Raw genomic sequence first — 13,669 nt, 5'->3', positions numbered from 1 at the left:
TTTAAATAAATATTGGTCTACTACATCATTTTCCCCATCTCTGCCTCTTTTGCACTTTCGCACACTCTTCCCACACTCCTAACCTGGTACCACAACCTTTTGTGGTTTGAGTTTTGTAGGGATTTGGCAGGATGACTGAAAGTTACATTAGCTAAAAGGAGGTAACCGTGACCACAGAATGATTTATTTAGCATGGCTGGTTCATAGGTCGGTTGCAGTAGCCTTGGGTCTGTGTGGCCTCTTGAAGTTAGCTGATGTCCTATTGATCCTCTGTAGAGAATTGATCCATAGAGGAAAGGGCAACCTTTTCTGCTGGGCTTTGGATTTCTTAGCATGTCGCCTGTATATCCACATGGTGCGGTTAAAACCTATTCATGGAGACTACTGATGCCATGAAACCAACCCAAAGCATCGATATTAACGACTGAATCAACTGTCTTTGTCCAGAATCATTCCACTTTAATACAATTCAAATTTTGCCTGTGTTTATACAGAAAGCAGTGCATATTTCTGCCCTTGGTTGAGTTTGGCTACAAGATTGTCTGTGTTTATTCAACACTTACAACCTTACTGTACATTAGCTTTAACATAACTTGCAGCAGCAAGCACTGAGTGTGTCTGTCTGTGTTTGTGTCTAGCTCAGGCTCTGACTGGATGCAGCACTCAGTGTGTATGTGACATTTGTGAGAACGTGTGTGCATGCATACCACGGCTGTTGGAGTTAAACATAAACATTTGACTTAAATATGAATGGGACACAGCACTTCCACACAGCACCCTCCAGTCTCTTCCCCTTTCCTCTCTGTACATTCATGAGGTAAATGTACATTTCCCCTCCAGTCAGCAGTCAACAAAAGTGAAGAGAGACTAAGTACATTATAGTACATTACACCTAAGAGTGGAGGTGGCCACCTCCATGGCCCACTGCTGCAGACAGGTTGAGACACAAAAGGGAAGATAAAGCCACTTTTCAATCCCAAAAGATTTTTTTTTTAAAAACAAAAGTCTGAGCTCTCCTCCCACCGTGTGAACACAAGGGAATTATTGTCAGTGGACATTATGACCGGAGAGATTTAAATATGTCGGTAACGTCAGTAATTACCTGATAACGCAAACTCTGTTAGGAGCAGCCTCTCATGCAGACAGTACACCAACTCCACTACAGTTTTTCCATGGTTGCATCTCAATTTCCTTGTGTTGTATCAAGTTCCAAGTGTAAGTGCAGTATGTTGCCTCTATTATGTAAGGTGTACCAGCAGTGACAAAGTCAAAACACAGCTCTCTTCCTCATGTACAGGAATGAGCACGCTTCTCAGCAAGACAGGATTACCAGGGTATAAAAGCAAATTGGCTGACATGAGTTTCCTTTTGCTTTGAAAAAAAGAAGAAAATCCCACAGAGAGTCACTTCTCTGCCGTTCCCCGTCTCCGTGAAGTAATCTTTGATCCAGTCGAGCATCGTGGCCCCCAGTACCTCGGCCCCCCAAGTCTCAGGGGCCCAGGTAAGAGGCTAGTGGTAGCAAATGCCCTCTAAGCCGTATTAGCCCAGCTGGCTTCCCATGTGGCCCACAGCGATAACGGCAATAACAAGTAAACACAGGCACCATCGTTCATCTCACTCAAATATGAATAAAAAAATAATTTAAGACGGAAAGCGTTCAAGCTCATGTTTCTCAACATTTCAGCTAAATCCCTCCACCTACCCAAAAATGCACATTTGCTTTGCAGAATACATCAGCTGCTATAGCTTAGTTAGCATATCTTCGACATTCATGTGTATATTTGTGAGGTTTCTTTGTTCAACATTGAGTATGTTTGTGTGTCTGTGCAGGTGACAACAGTGGACAGGTTCCAGGGTCAGCAGAACGACTACATCATCCTCTCACTGGTCCGCACCAAAGCCGTGGGACACCTGAGGTAATTACTTCAACGCATGCCAAGCAGAAAAAATCTGCTCACCCAAAAATGGACACCCTGAGCAGCTATTCTTCTACAAATATACTTGTGTATCACACCCTAGATGCACTTCCTCTGAGGACGCAACAGCAAAAATTGTAGGCACTTAACTCTCTTGAGACAGCTGCTCTCGGGAGGCGTTCTCATTTTGTCGTGTGTAACTACTGAACGAAGTTTGCTAAGGGAAGAAGGAACACAACAGAGTCGCTGCCTTGAAGTATGTATGAGCTTAATGTGAGGCAGGGAGGATAAAGAGTGCTTCAGGACAGGAGTGTGTGGAGCTAGCTGTACTTTTTTGTCCTGGTTAAGAGAAGCTTTTGTGCTATGATGATTGGGTTGAGACTATTAAACAAAGAGCTCTGTTCTGATCAAAGGCATACCATATAACAGTCATTAAGAGGCATGATGGCTAACCAAAGTGCAGCAGTAGGTTTTATGTCTTTTCATTCCATGTCCCATTGCTGTCTTCTCAACTCTACTTCCTCCTGGCTGCTCTTCTTAGTCCTTATCTCTCTGCTCCCTCTACTCCAAACTCTCGACCCCTCCTTCATTTGACTGAATTGATTTGTACTGAAATGGCCTTTCACTCCTCAGCTGCCGTGAGATCCTGACGGGCTCTTCACACTTAATATGCTGCATGTTTTAATACCAGACAATTGAGGCCGAACTCTTCCACAGTACTTAGACTTGCCATGCAGGCCTCTGGCTGTGATGTACAGTAGCTGCTGTTGGAATTGCACCGCTCACAGCTTTATCACAGCTGCACTGCCAGTGCACTCACCCACCATCTCACTGGACAGGCTGCAAATTGGATCCCCACTGCGAATAATAAGTCATTCCTTTTGTAGCTAAATACATGAACCCACAAGCCTCTACACGCCATCCTCGAGCGTGGTCATTTTTAGCTGGCAGAGAAAACGGTCAAAAACTAGATTTTGTTCTTTCCTCATCTCACAGATAAAGCAGTGAATTGATGTAGCTGGGAATAAGAAGTTCAGCGGGCCTAGAGAGGGATAGTTTATCTTGCTGGCAGCTCCTGCTCTCCTCTCGATATCACTCATTTGATCTGGTCTTACACTGGATATTGCACACTGCCTTACACACAGGCCACTCAAAGTGGAAAGATTGCCAAAGATTGTCCCTTTGACAGTGTGATACAACTCCAGTTGTAGTATCGATACAGAAGAACCAGAGATATCATCTTTTTCTATAGACTGTATAAAGATGGATGACGTGCCTCCACATCCCCCCACTGTACAAAAATGAAACCAAAATATCCTGAATTGGAGCGCAGGAGTCATGGTATCAAAGTCCCGCAAATACACCCACCCAACTCAGTCGACAGGGCTCAGCTGTGAAGAGAATCAAATAACTAAGTAGAGCACATACCTCCGCCAAGGCCCAACAGTCCCCTTTAAGTCAATCAAGCTTAGTTCAATATCAAATAACACATATTTAAATTCGCTAGATCCGCTAGATTTTATTTGGATCTGCATCGAATTATACTTAAATGTTAAAAATGTTAAAAGATGTTAAAGAAAGATAGAAAAAATTCTGCACCCAAAGTTAATGGGGTCTATTCCAGGCTAAGACCCATCCTTCATTGAAGTTTAGTGGAAACCCGTTCAGTAGTTTTTGTGTAATCCTGCTGACAAACCAACCAACCAACAAATAAACAAACGGACACAGACAAAAACATAACCTCCTTGGCCAAGGTAATTAAAACCAAACTGTCATGTCGCCCATCTTTATATACAGTGAGTGTGCTTTTTCTTCCATGCATTCTTCTTCCTTCTCAAAAACCAGCACCTACATTACCCATAATGCAACTTAGCCATCGACAGTTAGGCCAGGGAATGGGGTGTGTTATGCTACTAGTGGCTATTGTAGCTATGAATAGCAAGCCTCAAACAGAAATGAGGAGCGGGCTACAGACATCTGATGAGCTCACATCTTTCTAACTCCACATCAAACCTGTAGTCCTGAGTCCCCACTGACATTAACCAGGAGCCACAACAATAAAATGTTAAAATCGGCCCACTCCCCCTTTAAAAATTAGAGCAATTAAAATAACAGATAATGTATTTTTAATGCTGTTGTTCATAGTTTGGCTTTGCCTTAATATTCATTCATATACTGGTGTCCCCTGACACTACTGAATGGTCTGCTTAGTGGGTGAAAGAGCAGTGGTTCATGGGAAATTCTTGTGCTGTCCATTGTGTTTTTCTTTAACTGGGATCACTGAGGTGCACCACTGAGTCCTACCTTACAATCCTCCTCCTCCTGCACTTTCCCCTCTTCCTGCATCCCTCCTCATGGCAGTCTGCTGCCGTGACAACCACAGGGGAGGGCAGCTGACCATATGACGAGCTTGACCCTTGCTTTGACAGGAGAAGCATTCCTGCTGATACACACAGGCACGGTCACATGCAGGAGCACACTCTTTGACAGGGAAGCACAGATCCAGACGCACTCTGACATGTACACACACGTGGGAACACACACACACAAACGGTATTTGTCCACTTTGCTCTGCCATGTCACCGCACAGCCCAGGTGGGCGTCTCTCAGTAGTGCCATGTCCACAGGCTATAATGCTTCCCGATTGGTTCATCTCTTCTACAGCTCTGTGCTCATTGGCTGCAGGTCAGTGTAGTTTGTCTCTGTGGAAATGTTCAGGTTTCAAGTTTTTGAAATGTGCAGTAATTTTACATAAACCCATGGTATAAACCCTGCACAATGGTTTCTATAAGCCTTTTTTTTCCTTCTACATATTCATGGAACTCATCATGCATATTGCAAGGATTAATCCTCTTAATCTCATGAAGTGCTCAGGTGGACGTATTCCACATTTTTTGGCTGCATTTCAACGTGAATATGTGTTGATGTGTGTTGCATATAAGCATGGGCGAGTGCCAAATTCTTCTGCATCAAACCAAACAGTTTTTAGTATCATCAGAGCTGTTTGAGTCAGCCAAACCCTTCTTCCCCCTCATATACTCTTCCATCGTCTGTGCTCTCAATAAGCCAGAATGCTTTTGTCTCAGAGATTTATTGTCCAGCTAAATTGTTACATTTTGCACAGCTCCATTTGGTTGCCACCTTAAAAACACAATATGAAGATTTATGACTTGCTAAAATTGGTTGAGGGTGCCCCCTCAGTCTTTTTTTATTCTCACTTTGTGAAAGAACGCATTTTTTTTGGTTTTTAGAAGCTGTCAGTGAATTTCCTCCCTTCTGCTATCATGCGTAACATATGCAACTTTAACAACATGTGGATGTGCATTCAGCATTCATTAAGTGGTATTCCTCTTAAACGTGGCAGGTAAACAACCACTTTGGCGACTACAGCCAGCCAAGCAGGTTTCCTCCATTCTGTGGGAAATGACTCCTCTGCCTCTAATCTCTTAATTCTACTGGATGGCGAGGGAAAGTTACTTCTCTGCCTTCTCTTGTACTCTCCCACCTTTCCTTCTCTTTGTCTGCCTTGTTTATCACTGCCCTTTGCCTTTCAGTCTTTTATTTCTCTCTTGTCTTTTAGATTTTTTCCCCCTCACCTATTGCTGCTTTACTAAATCCTTCACTAAACCCCTCTCCTCCTACACCACACTGCCTTTTCCCTTCCTTTACAATCTTTCCTTGATCCTTTCACTTTGATCCTTTTACTTCAGTTTTTGTTTTTGCCCCTACACACAATTTCTTCTCCTCTTACAATTTCACAGTTTCCTCCCACACCCCTGCCACTTCTCCTTGATATTTTTTCCCCCCCTTGTGTCAAACCAATTTTCAATTTTTTTTCTCTCGCTCCACAGGGATGTGAGGCGTCTGGTGGTAGCCATGTCAAGAGCCAGGCTGGGTCTGTACATCTTTGCCAGGGTGTCGCTGTTCCAAAACTGCTTCGAGCTGACTCCTGCCTTCAACCAGCTCACCGCCAGACCTCTGCAGCTGCACATCAGACCGCACGAGTACTACAGTCAGGAACAGCCTGTATGTACAGTATGCACACATCAGCTCCTTAAAGCTCAATAATCCTCTTCTCCATTGAATTCGGCTGATAATGAAGCTCTCAAGCTCTGAATTTTCTGATAAGAATTTCACGTATAACTGTTGCACCCTCCGACATCCTTCTACGTCACTGCTGCCACTGCCCCCTGACTTTCCCTAATCCTGCCTCTATATTCTGAATGGCATCTTCATTCCACTTGGGTCCTCACTGGTCCCAACTGTTACTGCAGCTTTACCCATAGGCCCCCAGTCTGTTAACGGCATTCTGCAGGGACCATCTGCAAACATGGGAAACACGGGCCTGGCTATAATTAACCCTAGAAGGTCAGAAGGCAAAACTACTCTCCCATATCCTGCCAGGCCAGCATGAGATGACTGTTGTCTGGTCACTGTGTCTCGCTGACTGGCGTGTGTGTGGCAACAGGGGTGTCTAAAATACCCCACAGCCTCTGACACTTCCTCCGACTCTAGAGTGTTCATCCCCATGGGGGACAGCTCTTTTGGGCACACACATGCGGCCCCTGCTTAGCCCGTCTATCTGGAGTCAGTAAACCCCTGCTGCTTACACGCAGATGCAGATTAAAAGTCAGATTTTTGTCTGGTAACACTCGATCAGAACTTTCACAAGCCACTTCACAGTGCTGATTCAGAAGCAGTTATAAAAATAAAGGATTACACTGCTGCCTAATGCTCCATGTAGACATATTCACAGCACTGATAGATAGTATTGGACAGACAATAAAGCTTGATATCTAATCGCATTCAATCACAGGGAAACACATTAATACCCTGATGTTTTTACAGCAATAAAACCGCACACAGTTAAGTTTTACAGTACTGAAGCTGTCAGTGCATTCACTTTGACATGATGCCCAAAGGGCCTCTGTGAGCATCACCCCTGTATTTAGGAGGTAACAGCCCAGCAGATTGAATATTCTGCTCGCCTCAGTCCTCAGTTTAGGCTGTAAGACACTGTCTGCATACTAATCTTGTCAAATTACAAACTCTGCATCCTCTCGACTCCTTTTGAAGCTACGTGAGGAGCGAACACGGGAGGCAGAAAGTGAGAAATTTGCTTTTAAATAACAAGCCAGTAACGGGCAGGTGAATTGTAATTTCACTGCGCAATTGCATCACATCAATAGTTTACCACGACTGCTAACAAGACAGGGATACTTCTTCATTGTCATTCCTTTCACATCACAGTGTTGATTCAAAACAATCTTGTCTTTTTTTGTTTCCTTCACTCAGAGAGATGCTTCCGGACAGCAAGACCAAATCACCAAGAACATGCCAGAGATGGCAAACCTGGTGTACAATATGTACATGCACATGATCCAGACCTCCCAGAAGTACAGACAGGTGAAAAAACAAACCAAAAAAAACCATTGATAAATACAAAAATGAAGAGTGTCAAAGAGATATACTAGCCTGTCATTAAAAACATGCAGCAGTGCAATACTGTTACTGCCTCATACGAATATCTACCCGTTTAAAATTGTCTCAGATGTATCATAGAGGTGATGTTTTACATTATACTAGCACATTAACAAGTCTCTGACTTTAACATCATTGAAGTCGTGAAATCTCAACATCTTGTCCTAGTCACTATTTTGGTATTTTTAACCTTTAAACTTTGATGCAGCACAGTAAATAGGTCAGGTGTAAGAGAAATCTTGTAGATGAGCATGTGGGGAATTTACAGGCCACAAGCCAAGCATAGAAAAAGAGGAACTCAGGTGATTTTTACACTGCATGCAGTTTCATATATTCTCTCTTGTGCTAATTTAAAGAAAAAGGCTTACGACAAGACTTTGTTTTGACAGTATATCCACTATATTGTCCCAGTAGAATGTGCCAGGATTTCTAGAAGCCAAAAACGGAAAGAAAACAGGTTACTTACTAACGGGTGATAGTTTCATGATTGGGGATACAAGGGGCATCCTCGAAAGGCGCAGTGTATTTTGAAATGAGGGTTTGTTTAGTCAAAATACATCCATAAGATGTCCTCCATATTTTGAATCCTTCCTCTTTTCATTTCCTTTTTAGCAGCAACAGCAGAATTTGGCTCTGCCTCCACAACAAACCAAGACAGATACTGTGGCCGAAAAAGCGCCAGCCAAATCTGAGGGACCGCAGGAAGAAACCCCCATGGAGCAGGAAACCCCAGAAGGAGAAGCAAAAGCGGAGCCAACCTCGGAGGACACCAGTGAGGAGAAAGAAAGTCCAGATAAAGCCGAACATGCTAAGATGCCAGAGCATCCGGGCAGAGACAGCGACAGTGACGGGGAGGACAGTGGAGGAGAGCAGGAGCAGTAGTGTCCACGTACAGTATGTCTACTGTTTAATTATTATGGGGACCAAGTGGACCGTCCCTCAAGAACAGATCAGTAATGCTGAATTTGTTTTCTACTAAAAAAAAAGATCCCAGCGATAATGTTTCACTCTTTTTCTAGAACATGTGATTTTGTAACCATCAGTACTTTTTTATTAAAACAAATGGAAATCCTTCATTGTCTGTGACATATTTTACTATAAGTGCACCCACTAGAGCTTATAATACTCTTTAAGAGACTCTAATCTACATCCCTCTCACACGCACACATTGACAGTCAAACACAGTGTTATACTCAACATGTTTAAGCTGCCTCTGTCATGATACTTCCATCCATTCATCTGTTTCCCCTCTCTGCTTTAAGTACAACTCAAATCTGATTGGCTCAGCCTATACCAGCTACACAAGCTGCGACTAAGCTGCATTTGTAGGTCACTCACTTCACCCAAGGGCCAGTGTGCATGCTGGGGGATTTCAATTTACCCTCTAGATGTACACAGTCACTCAACCAGGAAGCCATAAAATCCTCTGCCATTCATAACTTTGTGGAGTGTTAACAGCGCAGTTCTCTGGGAAATAAGTTCATATCAGCGGCATCATGATTGAAGTTTGATAACCGAATTTAAGCAAACAATTTGAAGCTTAAAACTTGTGTTAATATCAAAACAGCCTTTCAAAAAACCAAGTTCAAACCTCGGTCTTGGCAATTTAATGATAAATCCACTTAAAATGAGGAGGTTAACACAGTCCACAGCCCTGCAGGCAACAACACAGACTGGAAATTCATTCATTATCATGCACCAGAGGTTGGTCGTTGTTACATCATACCTCAGGCAGGCTGGGAGTACAGGTCAGCTGCACAGCTGCTCTTGCCTGGGCCAGCCTAAAAGACCTGATGGAGAACCATGTGTTGATAGATGTGGAGAGACATATTTTCCGCATTCAGTCAAGTGTGGAGCCATGTAATGTCTATTTTTCCATCTCCTGAGAGCGGGGCACGCAGGGTCGAAGGGAGTGTTTTGGAGTAGTAGACTATTCCTTTCTGTCGGCTGAGGAGAGGATTAGAATGGGAGGTTAGATGAGGGAGATAATCTCTGTCGGCTGAGGCTGCACCTACGAATTAGTTTTGGCACAGAGCCCACAAGAGCAGTATACTGTAGCACATGATGCTGAAATACCTCATGAACGAGCATTACCAAAATATACTTTTATGTCGCATATGTATGACTAATTAGTCCTCTACTAACCCATGACAGCAAGCATACTTTTTTCCTGAGTCACATGAATGTCTGCATTGTGCAATTTCCTCCCTCCCCTTCAGCCTTCCACTTGCTAACTTTCTGTTTTCTCCCAGCTGGCCTCTTGAGAATTCAGTCGCCCGTGGTACCTTATTGTAGTAAATTAGAGCTAACTGGTGGGAAGTGGCTACAGCTCGCACACAACATTTCTGCAAGTCTCGAGCAGGATCTAGGCTGTGAGCAAGACGGAGATCAGGACCTCAGTTCCTCCAGAACGTTTCTCTGCTGAAGGTGAACATGTCTTTTATAATCACACGACAGGTATTCATTAGGTTAATAGTTACTTTGCAAAGCTTGCACTCCTAACCTTTGCTCTTGGCTGAGATGTCAGAGACTAACAGCATGCAGTAAAACTTAATTTTGGTCATGAGCACAGAAGTGTGTTTTCTGTTAGTGACTTGTGTAGCATTAAATCTTTTAGATATTTTGTAATTCGAGCTATATTTATACATATATGTGTTTGTGATTATTTAGCAATTTAAAGGGGTTTGTAATAGATTTAACAAGTAAAAAAGCCAGATATATGACATGCAAGAGGAAGAACAGTACAAAGAGCCCAGAGTCCAGTTGTCCTGGCTGTGCAAACTTATTCCAGCCTAAGAATAATTTCAGTGGCTGATGTGTTTTTTTTTATTGTGAAGGCGTTTCCCAAAAGCACGGGATTCACCGTGGGACACACTCGTGTTGAATGTGTAATTTATTGCCCAACCCTACGTGACAGTAGTGTCACAACAGGAAATTACACATTACGCAGAGTCAAGACAGTGGTGCCTGGAGGGGGGAAGGATCTGACCATTGTGTCTTAAAGCTAGAACAGACTTGGGGAATCAGTGTGACAGCACACAACACTTTCACACTCATAAAACCATCAGCTCTACAATCTCAACTTCAAGGCTGGGCCTCGGGGTAGATTTTTCTGGTGGATTTTAAAACACACACACAGAAAAAGCTCCTCTCGCTAAATATTGCATTTCTTGGAGAAACAATGTTTCACTGTGGCAACCGTCTACACACATGTGTATACTATTCTTTGCTTAAAATCATCAGGTAGGGAGGGTTAACACATTGCACAGCTCTTCAATTAGCAGTTTTTCATCGCGGATCAACAACAGGCATTTTTATAGCTCGAAATAGCAGCACATCATACTCCTGGGCTGCCGTTTGTTACCAGTGCTGACAGATAAAGTAATGCTCATTACCAAAGTTATGCATGATCTCTGCTGATCTGCTATTAGTGAGTGACTAATGTGCCAGCACCGATCTTCAACACCGTGTAAGTGGGTGGCCTGTTGAACTCGACGGGCAGACAGGCCTGGTTGTTATTGCTTGAGGTTGCCAGCTTATCGTGCTTTGTCAAGGCCACTGCCTAATCCTGACAAGTACATCCAGATCATCAACAGGGCACGTTTCAATCTGATAATCTCCTATCATCACTGACTAGGCACGGCTGCTCACAGGTCCACACTCTGATGCTATTGTAGTGACTGACGTGCTGTCAACTACATCTTAAAGTGCTCGTCTGCCAGACTTCCTCCTGAAGTCTAATAATCTGTCAGCAGTATTACTGCTTAAAGGTACATTTCAACCTGGGTGTAAAATTACCCAGATCTTCTGCATAGCTTCTGCATTGTATGGCCCAGAGTGTGCACACTAGAGACTTCCACTGGCTGAACAGCTAACTTTCACTGTAGCCCTTTGCTAACTTGTATGGGAAAAATATGTGTTTTTGAATTTGGGGTGAACTGTCCCTTTAACTCAAGTGGCTTTGCAAAGCATACTGATGTCCACTTTGATTAGCCACTCACATCTTCCTCTCTTCCTCCCAGTCTAAGATGGCCAGTTGCGGCTCATGTTTCTGGTGCATCATCTGGCTGGTGGTCCTGCTGGTCATCGGCTGGCCCCTCAGCATCACCTTAGGGGGTCTCTACGGCCTCATCTGCCCCCTCACCACCTGCCTCGGCCTGGACCGACTGTCCGATCTACTCCTGGAGGGGGCCAACCTGGGCCGAACCTGCGCCAATAACATGAGGCACGGCAAGCCTTTGTGTTGAGATCCATCCTGAGCGATCAAGATCTGCAGAGATCGAAGGGCTGCAGAGAGAAGCCTTCAGAACTGTTCATGTCTGTTTTATGTGGAGATATCCTGAGATGATTGGCCCTCATTATAGTGAGGAACTTTACAGCAACTTACATAACAAAAAGGTCCAGAAGGTCTGGAAAATGGATTCCACTCATTCTTTTAACATGTAATTAACCATGGATTTTAAATTTGTATGGGTTTGTAAGGAAGGAAACAGGCTTTGTGTTCATGGTCTGTGTTTGCGGTTTAATTCATGATGACACTGCAAGGAGAAGATAAGAATGAAAACAGCAATTTAACAATGGAAATGCTTAGACTTGTAAATGACTGTATGGAAACTTATAATGCGATTAAAACTGCTTTGAACTTGCCCTCTGTGTTTGTCGACTGACTTATTGTATACGGCGTTTGGTGGAAAATCCATGTTGTGACGCTTTAAGGTGAAGGTAAATAGGGAGATGGAGAAAGCTGGAGATATAAACAGATGTATTTGTAGCTTTCCTTCAAGAATTTTGTTTACCTGCGTTTTTGTATTTAGGGTCATAGAGTTTGGAGCTTATCCTAACATTAAGTATAGGAAGTCGGGAAGATCATTTTGAGATACAAATTGACACACAAATGTTCACATGAAGCTGAATAAGTGACCACGTTAGCAAGTATAGACTACACACTGCAGTTTTATGTGAGAATTAGAAAAATACTTTAATTTGTGCCCTGGCCAAACACTGACTTTCTTAAACAGTTGATCTTTGAGCATAGGAGATTTCTAAATTCAAATACTATACTTTATTGGTATAAATTACCCAGTCAAAGGTCAGCTAAGTGCCTCATATAAATGCACAAAAATAAACTTAAGATCGTTTCAGATGAGTGGTGTTAGAAGTTAAATCAGAAGAGGCTGAGTTTGATCGTAACTTTGAAATTGTTGGTTACAGCCTCACAGTAAAACCTGAAGATATCTTTTCATTGACCACTGACGAGACCGAGAGAGAAAAGAATAGTTAAACAGTTGTTTAGTTGTAAGTGGTGGACTGCTTCTGTAGGCCGTCAGCTAAACTGAAAAGCACTCAGACAGTGAGTGTGAAAGTAGAGCGACTGAGTGGCTTAAAGTGTGAGACAGCTGCTAATTCTGGAAGACAGACTGCAAATAATATATGAAATCTCGAGCAAAAACTGTAAAACTTTTACATGCTGTCTGAATCGGTGCAACCTGTTGGCTCAAAGATTTTGAAAGCGTCTTGTTTTTCAATCATTGGTTCGGATAATGATGGTCTTATGAGGTCTTTTGAGAATCCAGCTAGGCTTAACGACTTACACTTTCTATGAAAGTTTTGAGGTTTTTGGATTCAAGGTTCAGACCTCTTCTTCCACTCCGAGACTGGAACCTTTGAAAGCAAACATCTAAAAGTAAAGATGAAGTTTGGGCAAAAAAAAAAAGCTCTGAAGAATCCAGTGGTTCAAAGTGCTGGATGGCTGCACTGAAGTTTTGACATTGTGGGTTTCGTGCCTGAGTAAGTTATTGAATTTTGAAAGCTGGCACCCAGAGGAGAGGGTGAAAAGTTCTCAGCGAGGAGCTTTGAATTTGTAACCATTATGCATTGGCGTTGTAAATGCGTAAAGACAGGAGCGAGTTCATTTGACGGTGGTCGATGAGAAGAGTGCAGAAGGCAAATTAACCTTAAGTATAGCACTTGAGTAAAAGTACTTAGTTACATTCAGCCACTGCTAACAACACACATGTATGAAGATGTCAAATTTCTCCATATCTCCAAGATAGCTTGGGTTAACATAAAGACTGGAAACAAGGGGAAGCAGCTAGCTCGGCTAAATTAAGTTGTGTCTCGTTTAATCCATGCAAATATCAAAAGTGTAAGAACAACATGTCTTAGTTAACCAAAATGAGATATAATGTGTTAGTAAGTGAGCTTCAGAGGTGTTGGTAGATAGATTTCTCCTGGCCAGCGGGTCTTTATGCTAAGCTAACTCTAACATCTCC

General features: G+C 43.0%; 1 protein-coding gene and 1 long non-coding RNA gene across 2 annotated transcripts in view; both read left to right on the top strand.

Moving 5' to 3' along the window:
• Positions 1 to 8,473, top strand: part of aqr (aquarius intron-binding spliceosomal factor) — a 50,101-nt gene extending 41,628 nt beyond the window's left edge. Inside the window, exons 33-36 of the mRNA XM_073483484.1 lie at positions 1,831 to 1,916; positions 5,768 to 5,942; positions 7,212 to 7,322; positions 8,010 to 8,473. Coding sequence (XP_073339585.1) covers positions 1,831 to 1,916; positions 5,768 to 5,942; positions 7,212 to 7,322; positions 8,010 to 8,279 — 642 coding nt within the window. The 3' untranslated portion in view covers positions 8,280 to 8,473. The remainder of the gene's footprint in view (positions 1 to 1,830; positions 1,917 to 5,767; positions 5,943 to 7,211; positions 7,323 to 8,009) is intronic.
• Positions 8,474 to 9,697: 1,224 nt separating this feature from the next.
• LOC141011087 (uncharacterized) lies at positions 9,698 to 12,044 on the top strand. Its single transcript, XR_012180215.1, has 2 exons — positions 9,698 to 9,824; positions 11,420 to 12,044. It is a non-coding gene; the product is annotated as an uncharacterized lncRNA (long non-coding RNA).
• Positions 12,045 to 13,669: the final 1,625 nt, after the last annotated feature.

Source organism: Pagrus major, chromosome 16 (genome assembly GCF_040436345.1).
Source record: "Pagrus major chromosome 16, Pma_NU_1.0".
In the NCBI taxonomy this organism is placed as follows: Eukaryota; Metazoa; Chordata; class Actinopteri; order Spariformes; family Sparidae; genus Pagrus; species Pagrus major.
Note: the sequence above shows the minus strand (reverse complement) of the source record. Positions and strands in the feature narration are given on the sequence as shown.